A 20,063-nucleotide genomic window follows, 5' to 3' on the forward strand; every position below is an offset into this window, starting at 1 on the left:
TCTGTTTAAACAGATTAGTAGAAATACCGTAATCTGTTATAACAGATTATAATCTGTTTAAACAGATTAGTTGAAGTAATGTAATCTGTTTAAACAGATTAGAAGAAATACCGTAATCTGTTTAAACAGATTAGTAGAAATACCGTAATCTGTTAAAACAGATTACAATCTGTTTAAACAGATTAGAAGAAATACCGTAATCTGTTTAAACAGATTAGTAGAAATACCGTAATCTGTTATAACAGATTATAATCTGTTTAAACAGATTAGAAGAAATACCGTAATCTGTTTAAACAGATTAGTAGAAATACCGTAATCTGTTATAACAGATTATAATCTGTTTAAACAGATTAGTTGAAATAATGTAATCTGTTTAAACAGATTAGAAGAAATACTGTAATCTGTTTAAACAGATTATGGTATTTCTTCTAATCTGTTATTACAGATTATAATCTGTTATAACAGATTAGTAGAATTACCGTAATCTGTTATAACAGATTATAATCTGTTTAAACAGATTAGAAGAAATACCGTAATCTGTTTAAACAGATTAGTAGAAATACCGTAATCTGTTATTACAGATTATAATCTGTTTAAACAGATTAGTAGAAATAGTAGTTTTTTTTTTCTCCGTGGCACTAATGGTCTTTCGTAGCCATCTCAAGGCAATGTTTCAAAAATGTTGCTAGCAACAGAGCTGAGATCTGGCAGATTTGAAGTGCTATTCCTTGAGTGTCTAGCGCAGGACAGTAAACCAAACTTTCCATGGTCAATGCACAGGTTTCTTTTCTATGGCTGTACAACACTCTCTATGATGCACAGTTTTTTTCTACAGCCTTACAGTGTTTATTCGAGCTTCATGTATGATGCAGAGGTTTCATTTTTTACGACCTTGCAAGGGTCACTCTCTATAATGGACAAGTTTTATCCTTAAATACAATGGTAACTTGACAGATTGGCTCAGGGCAGTGGAATATTAAAATATTTCTTCCTCTTTTTGAAAAATTGATTTAAATGTTTGTAGATGAATGTTGGCAAGAAAGGGCAGTATATCAACCATTGAAGATGAGCTGATTTTGATATAACACACATTTCCCATACACACCTGCCTGAGTATACTTGGGACTCATATTCAATGGATTAATTGCTCCAGATCAAGTAATGAATGGAGAAATAGTTCTAACAGATTTACATTGTATACAGTGCAGTAATTAAGGTAATGATGACATCTTGATGTGGACAGGTATGCATCCAAATTCCTGCCAAGGCATGTCTGTTATACAGCATTGTAGTTCCACTTTGAAAGCACAATTTTGTAAGGTCTGTATAGCTTTTAAGCAGAAAGAATATCTGTAAGTAAGCATTCATCATCATGAAGGACAGCTACAAAGTGTAAAAGTAAGTTAGTTTGATCAAATATATCCCATTGACATTGTTATTATCTATGGAACATACCTTGTACCATGGTCTGTAGCAAAATCCTTTTGCATTTTAGATGCAAAGTCATGTGCAGATGTTAGAATATGTCCCTGTTTAAACATTATACATAACTAGTGTTTAAACTCCTGTATCTAGGGAAACAGATAGCACTGCCTTTTAACCGGTTGAGGACTGACTGATTTTGCTACAACATGCATTTCCCGTAGACATCTGCTCGAGTATACTCGGGACTTGTCCTCAACAGGTTGATTAAATAAAATTGATACAGTGTACTGATGTGAACACTGTCTTTAAAAACAGAGCTGAAGTTTTACAAGTGTATGCTTGAGTTGATTCAACTAACAACTTAAACATACAGTTTAGATGGACTATGATTTTAATTCCAGGGCTAAGTCATATGTGCGTATGTTGTAGTTTCTTTAAAAAAACAAACAAAAAGCAACAACATCCTTGTGCAGTGTGTTTTTTGTACTTCATGTGAGGTCTTGGAGTGAGACTAGCAAGCAACCATTATCTGATACAGAGGAAGTGTTTGTGAAATGAAAGGTGACATGCTAAGTACTATTATCCTTCATTATATCAGTTACAACCTGTAAATCACTGTACATTGGCTACACTTAAATGTATAATCACAGTCAAGTTCCTCTAGTTGAAATGAGGAATCCAATATCTACTTTAAAAGTCAAAATTACATTGTAGTAAAGTTATGGTGCAATAAAACTAGTGTCAAGGTATGCACTTCCATGTGTAAACTGTATATTTTAAATTGAAGCATGGAGTCAAAAGGGGTCTGAGCTTTTGATCATAGCAGAATCTTTGTTAGACTCAAAATGACATTTAAAATACAAAGTTTACCTTCTAGATTTTATGGGATTGTTATGGTGTAAATTGAAATATAAAATAGTCTTCTGAATGGTTAGAATTAAATCTGTAAGATTTGTATTTATGGTACCTTGCAAGGGGTCTTCAAAGATTATAGCCAAATTTGGTCTTTGGCAATTCATGTAGATACCACTTTATATTCAATTACTTGTTACTCTGAGTGAAATTCTGCATTTTCAAGAGAACAGGGATGACAACACTTAAAGGATGCAAACAAAAAGAAAAGAAAGACTCGCAATTCTCTAACTGCTTATACAAAAAATTGTACAATCTGTAAGGGGGCAATACAACTTGAATAAAGATTACCAAAACAGACAGCTCAATGCTTTAATACAAGAACAAGATACTAGCCCAAACTTGTTCACCTGAAGTGGATACCCCAATAGTATTCCCTTTAAGTTTGAAAAAAAAAAAGAATGTGGATGTACTGCACCGAAAAAAAAAACACCCCAAAAAAATAATGGGAGTGTGTTTGCTTCAAACCTTTCAGGTTCTTTGTCAAGTAGTGCACCTGCCCTGCTCCTTTTAGTGGGTGTAGATTGTACATTGTATGTTGTAGGGGTACAGTGTACAATGTAATGGTACAGTAGGAGGATGTGCATTGTACTGAAGTGGAATCTCCAAACAGGTGCAGAAGAGTTACACTTCATACAGTGAGTTGATAGCAAATCATGATAGCATTGAGCATTTTGATGATGACATTTGACAATTCAATACAACTTCAGGCATTCCTTTTTTTAAATTTTATTTTTACATTGTCATGTGCTGCAATGTACAGATGATGTGCTAGCAATTCATAGAGATATTTCACTTATTTTCAGAATAAGGGTCATCTAGGATTCTATATCTTTGGATAGTGAACAAAAAATCAAACCCTATTGCTATAAACGCAGGTAGGGAACGACACACTTTTGTACGATCTCAAATTCCGTTTATTTGTAAGTTAAAATTTCTAGCAATGGGTACCCAGTGTACACTGTGAAAGCTTTATAGATAATTAAATACTTAATGGATTTACCCCTTTTCTTTGTTTTTATCTTTGCAGCTTGCACAGATCATTGACTAAGGACATACATTGGATGTCAGCTTCTGAACCTTGTTTATAAGGAGGAGGAACCATACACTTTACAAACTGGTATTTATTTCATGACTCAGTGCCGTCGATACTGGTGTGTAAGTGAGAGTAGAGGTCAGGAGGCAAGATGAGTACTACTAGTGGAGGGGTAGCTCCTGGCTCCCAGGACGTCCAGGCCACCTCCCAGGAGGACCAGTTTGAAGCTGATATCCAGAGAGCTTTGGCACTCAGTCTCGAAACTCAGCGGATGGATGAATTGAGACGAGACAGATTTGGCATTCCATCTGTAGCAAAGACTACTCTAAGTGGAGGGGTAGCTCCCAGCCTACCACAACGTGTGACAACCCTACCAAGTAGCACTACCAAAAAGCCTCTTGCAGTGACCAAGTCTTACTCAGTAAGAGACACTCAGACTGTATCCCATGGCATTGATACCTCTGGTCGCCATGGAGCTTCGGCTGGTCTGTCCAGGAAAACTCCTTTGAGTGCCAGTATGTCGGTGCCACCAGCTGAAGAAGACCTCATGTCATTTGGATTTGATCATGTCATGAAAAACTACAGTGCCAGCAGTAAAGGTGCCACAAGTACAACGGCTCCACAAGTTGGACCAAGCCCCTTGCCTAGCCCCTTGCAGTCTGGCCTACCATCCGTTGGCCCTCACAGTTTTGGATTAAGCATGAGTAGACCACCTTCACTGCAGAACACTTCCACTAGGCAAATACAACCAGTAGGAATGACAAAATCCCTGGATCTAACGAGTGAATCACCCAAAAATCCTTTTGCTCCACCTCTTGTACTTACCGGTCCTCAGACTAGCCACATGTCAAGAGGTCAACCACCTTGGAGCAGTGTGACAGGTGGTGGAGATGTGTTTAGTCAAGGACTGAGTGTGCAATCACAGCGACACATGAGTAGATCTTCTCCCTCCAGTCCTGAGACTCGACATCGTGAAATGTCTGGACTCCCCGCAGCTACTGGTACTCCTGTAGAAGCCAACCTCACAAGTGGCAAAGAAATGTTTTCAGACCTTTTAACATCACTAGGAATTGACTTTGGGTCATCTAAGCCAAAAGCTGAATTTCCGTCAAGTGATAGTAAAACTCCTGCATGTCAGAGTGATGTGAGTCTTATTAATCTAGCTCCTACTTTTGAACAGATTACTGGTATCCAACAAGGAGTTCAGTCATCAAACCTTGGTGGACCACCACCCCAGACTCATGGTCAACCGCCTCTTCCACCAAAGATGCGTCGCTCCCAGCAAAGTCAAATGGCCCATCGCCTGGATGCCAGTAACAGTGGAATGCGTCGCATACACAGCAACCCCAGTTTCAGCTCTTTGGAAGTTCAGCCTGCTCCCCTCCCTCTTGCTACAACAGGACTGGGACCAAGAACTGGACCAAGTCCTAGCAGTCAGGTTTTTAGTCAACAGTCAGACTTGCAACCATCTGTACCAGGGACTCCCAAGGGCCCTATCGATCCTAATGATTTGATGGTGTTTAATCTTAGTTTAGCAGACAAGGCAGATTTCTTTGACTTCAGCTACTTTGACCCGTTACGGCCTCAGGTCCCTGACCCAGAGCCTTCCCCTGCCCAGGCCCAAACTCAGCAGCCAGGTGCATCTCCTGTTGACAGGTCTGAAGGAAAGATAGACTCAAATGCCGAGGATGAATCTCAGGCCGTTCCAAAGCTGAGGAAACCTAAACGTGAGGAGGGTTCCGGCAATCAGCGGCCAGCATCCATTGATGTGGAGGAGTCTGAACAGCCTGGAAAGAGACCAAGAAGTATCCATGGTGCTAAAGGTGCAGCTGTGGAGGTCGTTGAACCTGAGCCATGGATTCCAAAGTCTGCTGTCACTACTGCATCAGCCAAAAAATCAAAGGTAGCTTGACTTTTGGAAGATTAAAAAAAGATAGAAATAAAATCAAAGGAAAATGTATCTTGACTTTAAAACTCCTAAAAATCAAAGGTATCTTGACTCTAAAACTTCTAAAAATCAAAGGTAACTTGATTTTAAGCCTGCCTCATGCACCCTGTCTTTAAAGGGATAGTACAGTTTTGGTTGAGATGAGAATTTGGGCTTATAAAGTTTTGCAAGATACCAGAAAACACTTATGATATAGCACAGAGCATACCATTTTAAGAGCATTTCAAAGTTTATTTGATGAAAATCGGGTTTGGAATTACTGAAACATCCAAAAACAAAATAAAACAAAGCGATCGTTCCAAAGTGTGGGTCCCACACTTTATTAGAATCGCTCTTTTTGGATATCTCAGCCATCAAAACCAATTTTTATCAAATAAACGTTTAATTCCTCATAGAATTGCATGCTCTTTCATATTTCGTATGAGATTTCTTATTATCTCACCTAAAAATGTTAGAAACTTGAAATTGGGTCTCAACCAGTACTGTACAGTCCCTTTAATGTCTATAATATCTTGCACACATACACTGTACGTACTAAGGATGTGGCAAGCTCTCTTGAAATTTAGAAGGGTTTCTTTCATTAGTGACAAAAGTTACAAAATGAGATAGTCAAAATGATCAAATTTTTATTCTAATTTTTATCTTAACTCATGAAGTCTGCTCTCCTATAGTTAAAAGGGATTTGGCATTGCAGTGGATAATTTGTGTGTGTGTGTGTGTGTGTGTGTGTGTGTGTGTGTGTTGCATATGATGCATGCAGTATATCATAGTCATTTGTTGCAACACTAACAATGATGGTGCATTAAATTGAAAGAGAAATGATGGTCATGTCAAATTGGGTGACTTAAAGGAAGTCAAAGTCTGAATTGAGGTTCCTCTAAATTTTGAAAATGGTCTATGAAAAAGTGTGGGCATTTTTTTCATTCACAGTCTTATGAAAACAGCAGTTAGAATGCTTGAAATAAAATATTCAGTGCAAAACATGATTTGTGAAAATGCAAAGGACATCAGGACATTGCTGTGGATATATATGTTTCTGGTAATCTTGGTATTTTAACATATATGCTTCTTTTTTTTTCTCTTGTTCCATGACATTTTGTTATACAGCCAGAGAAAGTGTTTTTTGGTGATGGACTATTTGACTTGACTTCACAGAGAGATGAAGAAGGAGAGACATTTGCACAAACAATCAGCAGGTGTGTATCACTTCTTGACCTTAATCTCAAACTATTAGCAGGTGTGTATCACTTCTTGACCTGAATCTCAAACTATTAGCAGGTGTGTATCCCTTCTTGACACAACTCGTTGAGGATGGGCTGATTTTGCAACAACACGCATTTCTCATAGACACCTGCCCGAATGTACTCGGGAATCGTCCTCAGCGGGTTAAAGATCAAAGTGGGAAATGATTTTTGGAACACCTGGTATATCTCAGAATATGGCTGGGAATTTCAGTGAGTCTTTATTTCAGAATCGTTTTACAAATTTGATACATCAGATAATTATTACCTGCAAGAAAGACAATTTTAGATGGAAACAAACTGAAGATTCATGTAGATGCTGTGCTTTTGGTTTTCTGCTGTGTTTAACAGGTAAAATTGTGATTTTTTTCTTTGCAACTGATTGACAAATTGCCCTACATCATCGCCAATCAGTTGCAATGAAAACATCTCAATGAAAGAATTTCATGAATTTTGATATATTTCATGTGTTCTCAATTTGACAGGCTGAGAAAGAACTATCCAAGTATTGACACCATGACTAACAGAGGCTTTGTGAGTTCTCTCATCTTCTCTAAGAGATCTTATGAAGACATGGAGACCAGTGTCAAGGTGGTCCTACTCAGAAAAGATGTCAGCAGACCTATCATTTTCACCTGTGATGGTAAGACCTTGAATTGTAAATTTGTCTATGCATAAACTTTAAGGGTCAGATAAGTCAACTAAAAATCCTCAAATCCCCAAATACCTGAACTCTGACAATAGTCATTCATCCAGTTAAACCTACACGTATTGTAGTTCAAGGAAAGTGAACATTTAGCATATTTGTGACAAACCTTGTCATTTTGATATTTTGCCAACTCTGTGAAACTGTCATCACACATTGTCAAGACATGCTATAGACCTATTAGGAGAATCATGCATTATGGCAGAGGCATACCAGTCGACGTAGCGACATTTCTAGTTAATGTTGCGATTTTCACAAGTTGGCTGATATGTGTGAAATTAAGGACTCTCCAAATGAGATGTTTTGCTTCTGATGTTTTATTGTGATCGCAAATCCAAGCTCTTGTGAACTTGGATATTGTCCAGTTTGAAAAATGTCTGGCACATACAGTTGTTGGTATTAAAATGTGACCACTTTAATCGCTACTAAATGGAAAAGACAACGTGTATTCCAATACAATATATCACTCATGTTTACTGAAAGGATGAAAAATTGCTGTAATGAGCAGAGTGCAAAGGACACTGTATATCACAAATGAAGTGTTGGATCTCAAAAAAAGTGCAAGTAAAATCTTTATGTTTTGCAATATAAGAGTTATTTTACTCTTGAAAGCCAAATTGTACTCCTTTTAATACATTGTGCATGTAATAATTGATATCTGTGCTCAGTGTAGCCTTTTGTCAAGGCCCTCTCGCTGTAATGTTTTGAGATCTGCTTCACACATTATTATTCATGACACGTGAACCCTTCTGAATACTCATTTTGACGGGTTCCGGTCAACCAATGGAATGGCGCGCTCCCCGAATCCTCAGTCTTGGTGCTGTCATGCTTGTTCGTTTGCATGCATCACTGACCACCTGCAGAGGTCTGCCACAGAACTCTTTAGAGTTCTGTAAGGTCTGCGGCATGCATTTGCTCCATTCAAATTGGGTTCGAGCAGACAGACACGCTGATTGGTCGACTTTTGCTCCCGAAATCGGGGAGCAAAAGTTGGTAATTCAAAGGGCTAACAAAAGGATGCGAAGCAGATCTCAAAAGGCCCTCGCGCAACCCCACCCAGCTGGACTCTCTTCACCATACAGCAAGAGGGCCTTGACAAAAGGCTATGCTCAGTGCTGAATGTTCTGGTATTGTTTGCTTCCTCACTCTATGATGCAGTGAATACATCCATTCAACACGTCATCAGTCAGGCGCTGTGTTACATAGAGGGCAGTGTTGACATTTCCAGCGACTCATTTGTGCTCAGAGTCCCTGGGTTTTCTGAATATCTCTACAAGTGAGTTCACAGTCAAGACATTGGTTAATTAATGTTCTTTTTATATTGTGGAACATTCAGTGATATGCTTTGTTTGGCCTGCGTGTTTTGTTCTAGTACAATACTGTGACAGGGTACGAGACTTGCTGTCTTATTTTCATTAAATCCCTCAAGAAAAGGATCTCAGTTTATAATGACAATTCTAGCCCTACAATAGGTAGATACAGTAATGACATTGAATGGTGTGCCATACAGGTATTCAGAGAATTATAATTCTCCATCAATACGATCTTAGTGAGTTCTCTAATGCTATATCAACTTATGTAGTGTATTATAGTTTTGGTTGAAATCTATCTTCAGGTTTCTAACATTTTTTTTTTCTTTTTTTTGTGAGATAATTAAGAACCTCTCATGAAATATGAAAAAGCATGTAATTCCAAGAGGAATTCAACTTTTATTTGACAAAAAGTGGTTTTGAAATGGCTGCGATGTCCCTAACAGAACAATCTGAATAAAAGGTGGGACCCGTCTATTAAGATCTCTTTGTTTTACTTTGTTTTTGGATATCTCAGCCATTTCAAAACCGATTTTCATCAAATAAACTTTGAACTCCTCTTAGAATGGTATGTTCTGTACTATATCATAAGTGGTTTCTTGGTATCTCCTAAAAGTTAAATGCCCAATCCTCATCTCCGCCAATACTATACCATCCCTTTAACGAGGCTCTTCACTGGTTTTGTGTGTTATTATGTGGCAATGGTAATGCACTTGGTCACTTGAAATGAATATCATATTTAAAGTGGTTTCTGTTTTGCCATCATGTAAAATCTCAAGTAGTAGAATACTGTATATAGTATGGTCTTTGTTATACTGCCCTCAGTGAGACCTCCCTAGGTGACTATGAGTATGTCCAGGAGTGCTACAAGCTGGACAGAGATGTCCGCCTGGTTCTGGTCAGAATTGAAGACGTGGACACATCTCTTGGGAGAACAGTAAGTGACTCTCCTTACTTTTGGATACCATGCAGTCATATGATGTACTCAATACTTCAAATCTTGAATAATGTATAATGGATGTATGTGTATGTATGTATGTATGTATGTATGTATGTATGTACTGTATGTATGTATGTATGTACAATGTACAAGTAGGTTTCCTATGTATGTATGTACACGTATGTACAAGTATGTATGTATGTATGTACAAGTATGTATGTATGTTTGTATGTATGAGTGTACAGTTGTATCTATGCATGTATTTTTCTTTTCAAAACAATGAAGTTTAGAAAAAAGTTTCTGATAATACTTATCTGTAAATCTCTGTAGCAGTACTTAAATTGATGGCTTAGCCATAAAGTAAACAAACTAGAAACCCAAACGATTCACTGTGTAATGATACACTTTGTATGCTTTAGAAATTCTTGTCAAAGTATGGGCATTTTATAGACTTGCTATACTGAATGGCAAGTAGAGCATTTAAAGCACTAAGAACTGGATAGAAAGAAAGATAGTATTAAAGGAAGGATTGTAGTTTTGAATAATAGCAGGAAAACCAAGTAACATTTCTGCCAAGAGAAATGGACCAGTGGCTGGATAGGTGTGACTGTTCTTTCATTTGTAAATGTTCCTTGAGATGAGTTGTTTATTTGGAATGTTTGTTTGTGCTTGATACTCCTACAAGAGCTGACCAAATTACATTCTTAAAATGACATGCGATCTGTTATATATTCACCTCTAAAATCCCAAAAGCAGTGCATGTATAATCAACATTCCAATAAAGTTGATGTTACAGTGCATCAGATTTTTCTTACCCAGTGTGATGTTTTTCTTATTTCTACTATTAGAGTGCTGATGATGAGGGTGATGTTGGTATGAGCACCTTCTCCAATTTATTTGACCGACCCATCACTACATCAGTTTCAAAGTAAGTGTGCTCTACTACTGAGCCTTTTATACACAGACATAGATTCTCAACATTTTAACCCAAGTTTCCACACCATCACCAGTTCACCAGTGTATTACACTGTACACCTGTGTGGAAAGAGTGTGTAAATGTCATTTGCACAGTGTAGTACAGTGTTTGTAAGAAAAAGTGACTGAAGGGTGTTTCAATGCCAAATTCAATGGATGGGAAACATCTTCATGGTATGGCATTGAGTACGATGATGAAAATGACTGGTCATCTCAAAGCCTTTCAATTATGTTCCAAGGAGGATGTTATACTTCCACTGTGAATGAATTGATAATTAAAAATATGTGTAGATTCCACCAGGCAATATTCTTGAAAAATATGCATGATGATACCTGAGCGATGCGATGTTCATGGTTTTCAGGAAGTTCTTCTTGTAGACACTCTGGTTCTGAGTAATTCATTGTTATAAATTTTTTCCAGATGATGTAACTTTTATATTGATGAGCTTTGACACTATTTCTATCATGATTCTAGGATGGGGATCAATGTACTGATGGATGCCTTCACCACAGAGTCAGAGAAACTAAAGAAAGCTGTACAGGTGAGGCAAGATGGATGTCAAATAGATTTCAACCCATTGAGGGTGGTCTGATTTTGCTACAACACACTTTTCCCATAGACACTTGCCCGAGTATACTCAGGACTCATCCTCAATGGGTTTAATAATTTACCGCCAATGTTAATTGTCTTTCTTTGTTGATGTGCATTTGTCAAGTTCAGTCACTTGCAGACTTGTGATGTTTTAATGTGTAATGTAGATGTGTCTCATCTTTGTAGCATAATGCAAGAGCTCTTGAATCACTCTTTTTAAAAGGCAGTGAAAATAGTATTACCCTTTAAATTTGTCAATTACAAGTTGAGGAAATGTATAATTTCATATTTAAATTGTCTTTCATCTTCTTTGTTTAGGACATTTACTGTGTCTGCTTCAAAGCACTGGAACAATTTACCACTTACCGTTAGACAGTCTCCATCAGTCAGTGTGTTCAAAAAAGCCTTGAAAACACATCTTTTCAGTAGCAACTAGTTTGTAGCTGTATAACATTTATCCAATTATACATACTGTCGTACATGTTTTGAATTGATTGTAAGCGCTTTGGGCCTTGTGGGAAAAGCGCACTATAAATAATAGTAATAGTAATAGTAGTTTCTCGTTGCGCTATTTTGGCATTACATATTGTTTTAGTCTTACCTTCTAGTGCTGATGACACATGCAATTTACCAAAACTTTTAGAATTCATAACTTTAAAGTGGCTCGTCCATACGATTATTTCCATAACCATCACTGATGCGTTCCACTGATTTGTCTGCACTTTAATGTATCCATATGAAGAGTTTGTTTGCAAAAACCGATAAGTCCATATTTGCCAAATAGAGATATTTGCGATTAAAGGTCAAAAAAATAAAGAGAATAGTAAGAAAATTTTTGCTTCTTTTGACCATAACTTCAAAAATATACCTTTATATGTAGTGACCAATATATCATTTAAAAGGTATTATTTTGTACATTATGACAGAGATCGTACTTCAAAATCTTCAAAAATGGACTTATCGGTTTTTGCAAACAAACTCTTCATATGTTTGTTAAGAATATATTTCCCTTTAAAATCAAATACACAGAGAGGTAGTTTAATACCAAATGTTATGGATTCTCATGTTTTATTCATCAGTGATATTAGATGCAACCACTAAATGCCATCAGAGGTAGCTTGAATTCCAACCACTCTGACCTGTCCATGAATTCTCTTTTTTGTGCTGTGATTTTTAGGCCAAGGTTCATCAACCCTACGTGGGTCCCTTAGTGCAGACAGTGAAGGCAATCTGTGCTACCCTTGCCTCAGTGGAGTCCAACAGTGTTACCATGGCAGTCAAGATCCTACAGACCGGCCATTCTCCACTCCTTGCTCTAGAGAGATTGACGGATGCTGTCCTGCAGCTGGTAGACATTTATTGCCAGGCTTTTGATACTGACATAGGACCTGAGTTGACACCGGGCGTGGCCTCCACACGAGGAACAATAGAGGCTGGGTTGGAGGATATTACTACTATGGGACAGAGTCTACGAGTCAAAATAGCCTCTGCACATCGACTTCCGCTGGCCTGGAAGAATGCGTGAGTGCTGACAAGTCTTCTGCTGGTCAACAGAACCAACAATTTGTTGTTGTTTTTTTTTCCCAAAAAAACTTTGTCAGTAGTATGGAATCTCTATGATGTTTAATGAATGGACCAGTATGGATAAAGTGCTTTTAGAGAAGCTTAAAGAAAAAGGAGTTAACCTTAGCCTCTCTGAGATAATGCAAATTTGCCAATTGTGATGGATTTATTTTTTCTCCTATGTCAAAGTACCGGAATCATGTAAGGCTTGTGTGATGAAAATGTTCAAGTATTATGATAGAACAAGGGAATAAGTGTCTTAATTTGAGGATTTGTGGTTTTTAAGTGATATTCATTTTCTTATGTATATTATTTTCCTTCTTTGAATAATTTATGCACTGTCCATTAAAAATAAATTTGTCCCTTCTGCTGGCACATTAACTGAGATTTGCTAGTAATCATTGTAGCACATGACTTGACTCTATTTTGCAGTCAGGACATGTTTGACATGATTCCCTAGTAATCATTGTAACATATGACTGGACTCTGTTTTGCAGGCATGACATGTCTGACATGATTTCCTAATAACTATTGTAACACATGACTTAACTCTTATTTTGCAGGCATGACATGTTTGCGGTCACCTGTCAAGTCCTGTACGGTGGTCAGCCACTCCACACTCCAGTAGAAACCTGGCCTTCCAAGATTTCCAATGGATTTTTCGACAAAGTTTCCTGGCATGAGGAGTAAGTGAGCAGGTTGTGATTCAAGCTGCTTTAGAGACTGAAAGCTCTCATCTCATTTTATACAGATGGTGGACAACAATGAGTACTTTGTGCAGGTCTGAAGTAGCACTGCCATCAAATCTGTCAAAATCAGCCTTCTAGTGTCCGGAGTAAGGCATTCAAATAAATTGTGTACATCATGGTGCATCACAGTTTTTTTTGCTTAGGATTGTGTCATAGGAGATCTATTAATGTGTGAGAGTGTGACAAAGAGGGATTTACCAGAAACCTTTATAGAAGGATCACAGAAGAATCTTCACATCAAAACCTGTGCCAATGGTCACCTTAGATTGGACAGTGAAGTCATTTTGGGTGGGATCTAAGTATTGGACTAAATTGTGCATTTCCATAAAAAAGTTCAAAGTACAATTGTATTATACATACAAGAGATTTTCAACTAGCATTCTACTTGTAAATGATTTCAAACAGTGGTCGATATACAGTGAACTTCATATTTACAATAATTTTTTTTTTAGATTAAATAACTTCTGTAAGAGTGACAAATTAATGTAAGCTGGTATCATGACATTATGATGGGATGCAGTGATGTGGTTGACATGTAGTTGAGTAACAGGTGTTTTCAGTTGAGTGCTAAGACTGATGAATTAGTTTGTGTGAACCTCTTGTTTTGTTTTGTTTTGTTCTCGTCAGTGTTGAGCTGCCAATCCCAATTAGCCGGCTACCAAGAGAAGCTAGGATCTGCCTCTCACTGTGTGGAGTAGATATGAACAGTGGAGAGAAAACAGTGCTGGGCTGGGTGGCTGTACCCCTCTTCAACTTTAGAAGGTAACCTGTCTATTAACCTCAGCTCATTTCTCGTAGTGCTTTGATTGGCTGAATGTTTTGATGAAGATTCATTTTGAGAGGTAAAGGGAAGTGAATGATTTTGCACTCTCTGCGTCATCTCCTGTCACTTTTAGTTTCTTTTTATACATACACAGCAATTTCAGACCTGGGCCCCTTTGAGGAGGATATTTTGTATTCTTGACCTGTTGAGGATGGTTTGATTTTGCTACAATACACATTTCCCATAGAGGCTTACCCAAGTATACTCAGGGCTCTTCCTCAACAGGTTGATAGCCGTTATCCATTGCTGAGATGATTAATGGACATTCTAACTGCCAATGAGAAGGTTAATATGGGACACATTCATTGAAAGGTTCATAAAAATTATGTACGTATAGGACAGAAAGCATTGACAAGTTGACAATTGGCAAAATGGCAATTTCAGTCCAAGTAGTTTGAGGAGAAGGATTAGAAGCTTCCTCCATTCTGCTGTAGTAAATATCTTACTACATGACAGACAGGTGAAGGAGGCTCATCTTGGCATTGCTATATTGATTAACATTAACCGTTGACATCCTCCTTTAGATAAACAGAATGATGTGTTGTAGACTTCCAGTGCAAAACTTGCACAGAAGTTATCAGACAAATTATTTCAAGTTTTCAGAGGGTTTGTGTGTGAATGGGAAGCTTCACAATACTCTCATCTTTTCAGAAAGTAGTCAGAAAATCATTTCTACAAATCAGGTTTGTTGGACTAAAAATGTCTATGCCTATTATGAAAGCAGGTACATAAACAGAGTCATATAAAGTTATATCAGTTATTGTTTTTGTCTGTTTTATTTAAATCATTCCCACATTAAATAATGTGTTATGGAAGGTCTTGTCAATTGATGCCTGCATGTTCTATTACAGTGTGTTACTGACAGGTAGTCAGTTACTGGGACTATGGCCTGAGAACCAAGCTAATCCAATAGGAACCTGTGCATCCAACCTTCTCTCACCAACCAGTGCCATATTACAGGTACAAGTATCTCTCTCTCTCTCTCTCTCTCTCCAACTCTACTTTCTTGATTCCACTGAAAGATTCCATGGTCTGTACCACCATGATGATCTACTCTATTCTAGATTTTCCTCCCAAGTATGAAAATTATACAGTCATGTAACTCTTTACAAAGTAATGCAAACATGGATAACCGTATGAAACTGGTTTTCTTTTTTTTCTTTTTTGATTATCGTATATACATAAAATATAACATTTCCTTGCCTAAACAAAAAAGAAGAAATATTAGTGTAATTTAAAAAAAAAAATTATTTATTTATTTATTTACTTTTTTTGAGAGAGAGATAGAGACAGTGATTCTCTCTGATTGACTTGGATTATTCTTATATTCAGGTTTTCATATAAATTGATAAACATGTATGTGACACTGCATTACAAAACCACAAAAAAAAAAAAAAAAAACTCACCAAACATGGATTTCTATTGAAAAGCAGATTCTGAAAGAGCAGTCTTTAAGCTTTAAGATGGCATACTGTGTAGGTCAATACATTGATCTTTCCAAACTCGGCTAAATAATGGAGAGAAAGTAGACACCCTGGATAAGTGTGTAGTGAGAAAAGAGGCTTTGAAGAGTAGGGACAGTTCATGTGATCAACCTCACCAAGCTGTACTCTGGAACAAATGAAACAAAGGACAGGAAATTAAACTCCATAACAACCACTATGAAGCTATTATTGAACTAAACTGAAAGTTAGCACACCCATTAAAATTCATGACTGATACTATATTGTAGTTGTCAATACAATAGCATCATTCTTTCAAGTTATTTGAGTTTAAAGTGCTCTGAATCTGTAAATCTAAGAATGCCGTTGTCAAACTGAAGAAGCGTTGAAAAACTGCTAAATGGACATCTTCATTTTTGTTTTGTAATCACAAACGTAAGAAATATAGATAAGAAGATTGCTCTTTCAGAAAAAAAAGAAAGAAATTGACCAGGGGGGCATTTCATGAAGCATTTTGTTTGACAACTTTGTCTGACAAATTTGTTGTCAGCCAATCAGATGCAAGGATTTCTATAGCTTTTAACAGTTTGTCAGACGAAATATCTGACAAAAAGCTTCATGAAATGCCCCCCAGGTTAACCCACCTGAGATGAGTCCTCACTGAAAATCTGGATGTATAACTTTTTGTTGTTTTGTGATGCATGGCCATATTACACAGAACATGGCTTCTATTCTAAACAGAAGAAGCAACATACATCTGAATAGTACCCTAAATTTCCTGGAACCAAGCAAAGTGTTGTTAATCAGACATGTTCATCAGAAAACAGAGACTTATGCATAGAACTGCTCTTCAGTGTCTATGTGTTGATGCTACAAAATAATAGCAAAAGTTGTGAGAAAAGAGAAATACTTGTGAGCAATAAAAGAAAGGCCCTTGTTAAATGTAAGTCCTACTTTCAACAAGGACTTAGATTCAACAAGCAACATGCATAGGACTTCTCTTCATTTTCTGTGGTGCTGCTATAAAACAAGGAGAAATAATTGTGAGAAAAAAGAAATCCTTGTTGTAAGCAGAAAAAGAAAGGTGCTTGTTGAATGTAAGTCCTTGTTGAAAGTCCTGAAAGGAAAGTCCTTATCAAAACTACTAAAAGAGAAATCCATGTTGAACACTCTAGTAAACAGAGAAGCTGTAATGTGGAAAGCTCTGTTAAAGTTCTTGTCCATCTCTTTGTTTGCTGACAGGTGGATTTCTCTACTTTCAAACACATCGTCATCTTTCCTCCCATTGAACCCAAGAAGGCAGTCATCCGTCCAACCAGCTTCACTGCTTTGGAGGAACGTGAACAGTATCGTCTCCATGGCATACTCAAGAAAGACTCTCTCTCACCGTAAGTCTTACCAGACTTTTCTAGTTCACTTTCCATTGTGGAATGCTTCATTCATTGTGATATTTCATTTTTGCATTTGGCTTCTTCTTAAAGAGCCAAGGGAGCTTTAAAACAAACCTGAAGTTGAAGACTAGTCTTGAGTATGCAAGGGTAAGTGTCTAGAGGAAATGTGTTTTATAGCAAAATTGGCCCATCCTCAATGGGTTAAGTACTTTTTGATTATAGTTTGCAAATATTATACAACAAATCATATGTTTTCAATACTATTTGATTTAATACAGAGTTTTGCCTAAGAGAAGAACGTATTCCCGTTAAAATAAGAACAATTTTACTTGTTAGTGATAAAACTGTAGAAATATTGGTAGAAAGCTTTCAAGATTTGATAGTGGTCATAATCCTTCCACCATGATAGAACTTGCCAGAACATTGAGACATAATGGCACAAATTCACGAAGGTGGTACAATCTTGTCCACTGTTTAAACCATGGACAAAGACCATAGTTTTGTATGGGGTGCTAAGTGTGGCATGGCCTATCTAGTTACTAAAGAAGTCATTTTGTCGACGAAATGACAATTTCATTAACAAAATAACTGATTTTGTAACGAAATAGGCCATACGACACTTGGCGCCCCATACAAAACTATGGTTTTTGTCCATGGTTTAAACCATGGTTGCAATTTTACCACCTTCATAAATTCGGACCAATGTGTCAGAAATACCATACAGGAGAATGAGGCTCATGTGAAAAGGCTATGAAAATGACAGTAATGGCCTTACTCACAGGCCCAGTAGTCTGACATCATGTTGTAAAGTGACTCACTAGGAAAAGATATGTCAGGTTGATGTATGTATGTGTCTTCAATGACAGGCTGCGAGAGGAGGATGCTGTCTTTCTGTGGAACAAGCGTCATTTCTGTACCAGGATTTCCTGGGCTCTAGCCAGAGTCTTACAGGTGGCTCCCAGCTGGGACTGGGCCTGTCTGGCAGACATCTACGCCCTCCTGGAGGAATGGGTTCCATTGGATCCTCTTGATGCATTGCAGCTTCTCCATCCTCGGTAAGACCTTGTCGTTTCTTTGCTCCTTCATCCTCGGTAAGACCTTGTCTTTTTCTTTCTCTATCTCTTTCTTACTCTCCTTGTTCTCGAATATTAGTCATTCTGACTAGTTTACTGGAACACTTTGTCAATAACATGGTGTTTCTCAGAAGTTGAAGGCATCAACTTTTTGATCATCTGAAAATTATTTATTAGTCAGTAGGCCAAATCATATCAGTGCTAATCATATCAGCAGGGATTTGATTCTGATATTTGCGTGACTGTTGTCTTCAGTAAGAACTAGAATGGACATCATTGGCTTTCTTCACAATGCTTCAGACAAGGTTGTCTCTTTTTCATGGTGCCATGTGCCATGTTGACATCAGATTTTGAGTAATGTCTTTGTGTTCATTACTCTGTTTGTTGCCATGTAGCTTTGCCGACCAGCATGTAAGAGCCAAGGCAGTTCAGTGGATCCAACCCACGCCTGATGATGAACTCTGTGACTATCTACCACAACTTGTTCAGGTGGGACAAAGTAACAGTAGCAAGTCTATGATTGCTGTAATCAAGAATATACATTGTAGTGTTATGTTTGAGAATATGAAACATCTAAGGCAGGAAGTAGCCACTCTGAAAGTTTTGTGACAGCATAAAGTGTGACAGAATGCCTTTACTCTAGGTTTGAAATACTGTGGACATAGAACCCATAAGGCTAAATGATACAGGATTTACATTGTATCTGTATCCCATCAGAGATTTGCAAAACTGTTTGTAACATCACACTGACCTAATGTACCTGCAGCCATGTAGACTTTATTATCGTCATTTTATTGCAATTAATTGTGTACAAATACTTTAAAAAAAAATCAATTACAAAGTAGGGCTCCACAGGAGACACATATGAGTTACTTTCTGGTCACCTAATACTGTATAAAATGTGTTGCATTTCTACATCCATTTCGGTAGCTTGCCCTGTGTAATGTAATATGTAGAGTAATTAATATTTTGGATAATTGATATTTTGGAAAACACATTTTGCCACTGCAGTAAATTATCTTTACATATATGCAATGTATAAAGTACTTCACATAGTTTAGTCACTAATTGCTAATCTTATGTATTTTTATATTGAATTTAAAAGGAGGGTGTAGGAGAGATGAGGCTTTTGAAATTGAACACTTAAGCTTTAATCTACAATAAGATGCAATCTTTCAGTGAAGGGATTCAACATACTCGGTTTATATTGTAGAAATCAGTGTTAGATTGAACTACACCATACTGGGTAATTGAATGGGATTGATGATATTTGGACAAAGATATTTTGAGAGTGAAAGAATCATTTTAAAAACTTTTATAGCATGAGTATTTCTTCATCCATTTGAAGATTATTATGCAGCATTGCCAGTAAGTCTTGCTTTTTTATTTTCGGACTTGAGCAACCACAATTATAGACATTGTCTTCAGTTGTTAAATGTTCAAATCCTGTTAGTAAGACCCATATCTTGTTCTGTTTCTGTGTGGACTCACCTTTCAATCCTATCACTGTATGTTCCTTGCACCAGGCCCTCAAGTATGAGAGCTACCATGACTCAGCCCTGGCCAGTTTCCTCATTGAGAGAGCTCTAAGCAGTATCCGAATTGCCCAATATCTATACTGGTGAGTTATGACCTTTTACTGCAAACTTTGCTTTGAGAGAGCTCTTATCATAGCAGTGTTTGAATTGCCCAATACCTATACTGGTGAGTTATGACCTTTTACTGCAAACTTTGCTTTGAGAGAGCTATTAGCAGTATTCGAATTGCCCAAAACCTATACTGGTGAGTTATGACCTTTTACTGCAAACTTTGCTTTGAGAGAGCTATTAGCAGTATCCGAATTGCCCAATTCCTATACTGGTGAGTTATGACCTTTTACTGCAAACTTTGCTTTGAGAGAGCTATTAGCAGTATTCGAATTGCCCAATACCTATACT

At 37.3% G+C, this 20,063-nt stretch overlaps 1 protein-coding gene across 1 annotated transcript in view; it reads left to right on the forward strand.

Moving 5' to 3' along the window:
• Positions 1 to 20,063, forward strand: part of LOC140235656 (phosphatidylinositol 4-phosphate 3-kinase C2 domain-containing subunit beta-like) — a 45,885-nt gene that overhangs the window by 7,179 nt on the left and 18,643 nt on the right. The window contains exons 2-16 of the mRNA XM_072315665.1: positions 3,368 to 5,276; positions 6,429 to 6,517; positions 7,048 to 7,205; positions 8,427 to 8,544; positions 9,404 to 9,515; positions 10,367 to 10,446; positions 10,969 to 11,035; positions 12,263 to 12,606; positions 13,212 to 13,334; positions 14,025 to 14,159; positions 15,072 to 15,180; positions 16,905 to 17,050; positions 17,920 to 18,108; positions 18,522 to 18,615; positions 19,653 to 19,747. Coding sequence (XP_072171766.1) covers positions 3,525 to 5,276; positions 6,429 to 6,517; positions 7,048 to 7,205; positions 8,427 to 8,544; positions 9,404 to 9,515; positions 10,367 to 10,446; positions 10,969 to 11,035; positions 12,263 to 12,606; positions 13,212 to 13,334; positions 14,025 to 14,159; positions 15,072 to 15,180; positions 16,905 to 17,050; positions 17,920 to 18,108; positions 18,522 to 18,615; positions 19,653 to 19,747 — 3,611 coding nt within the window. The 5' untranslated portion in view covers positions 3,368 to 3,524. The remainder of the gene's footprint in view (positions 1 to 3,367; positions 5,277 to 6,428; positions 6,518 to 7,047; positions 7,206 to 8,426; positions 8,545 to 9,403; positions 9,516 to 10,366; positions 10,447 to 10,968; positions 11,036 to 12,262; positions 12,607 to 13,211; positions 13,335 to 14,024; positions 14,160 to 15,071; positions 15,181 to 16,904; positions 17,051 to 17,919; positions 18,109 to 18,521; positions 18,616 to 19,652; positions 19,748 to 20,063) is intronic.

Source organism: Diadema setosum, chromosome 12 (genome assembly GCF_964275005.1).
Source record: "Diadema setosum chromosome 12, eeDiaSeto1, whole genome shotgun sequence".
Lineage (NCBI taxonomy): Eukaryota > Metazoa > Echinodermata > Echinoidea > Diadematoida > Diadematidae > Diadema > Diadema setosum.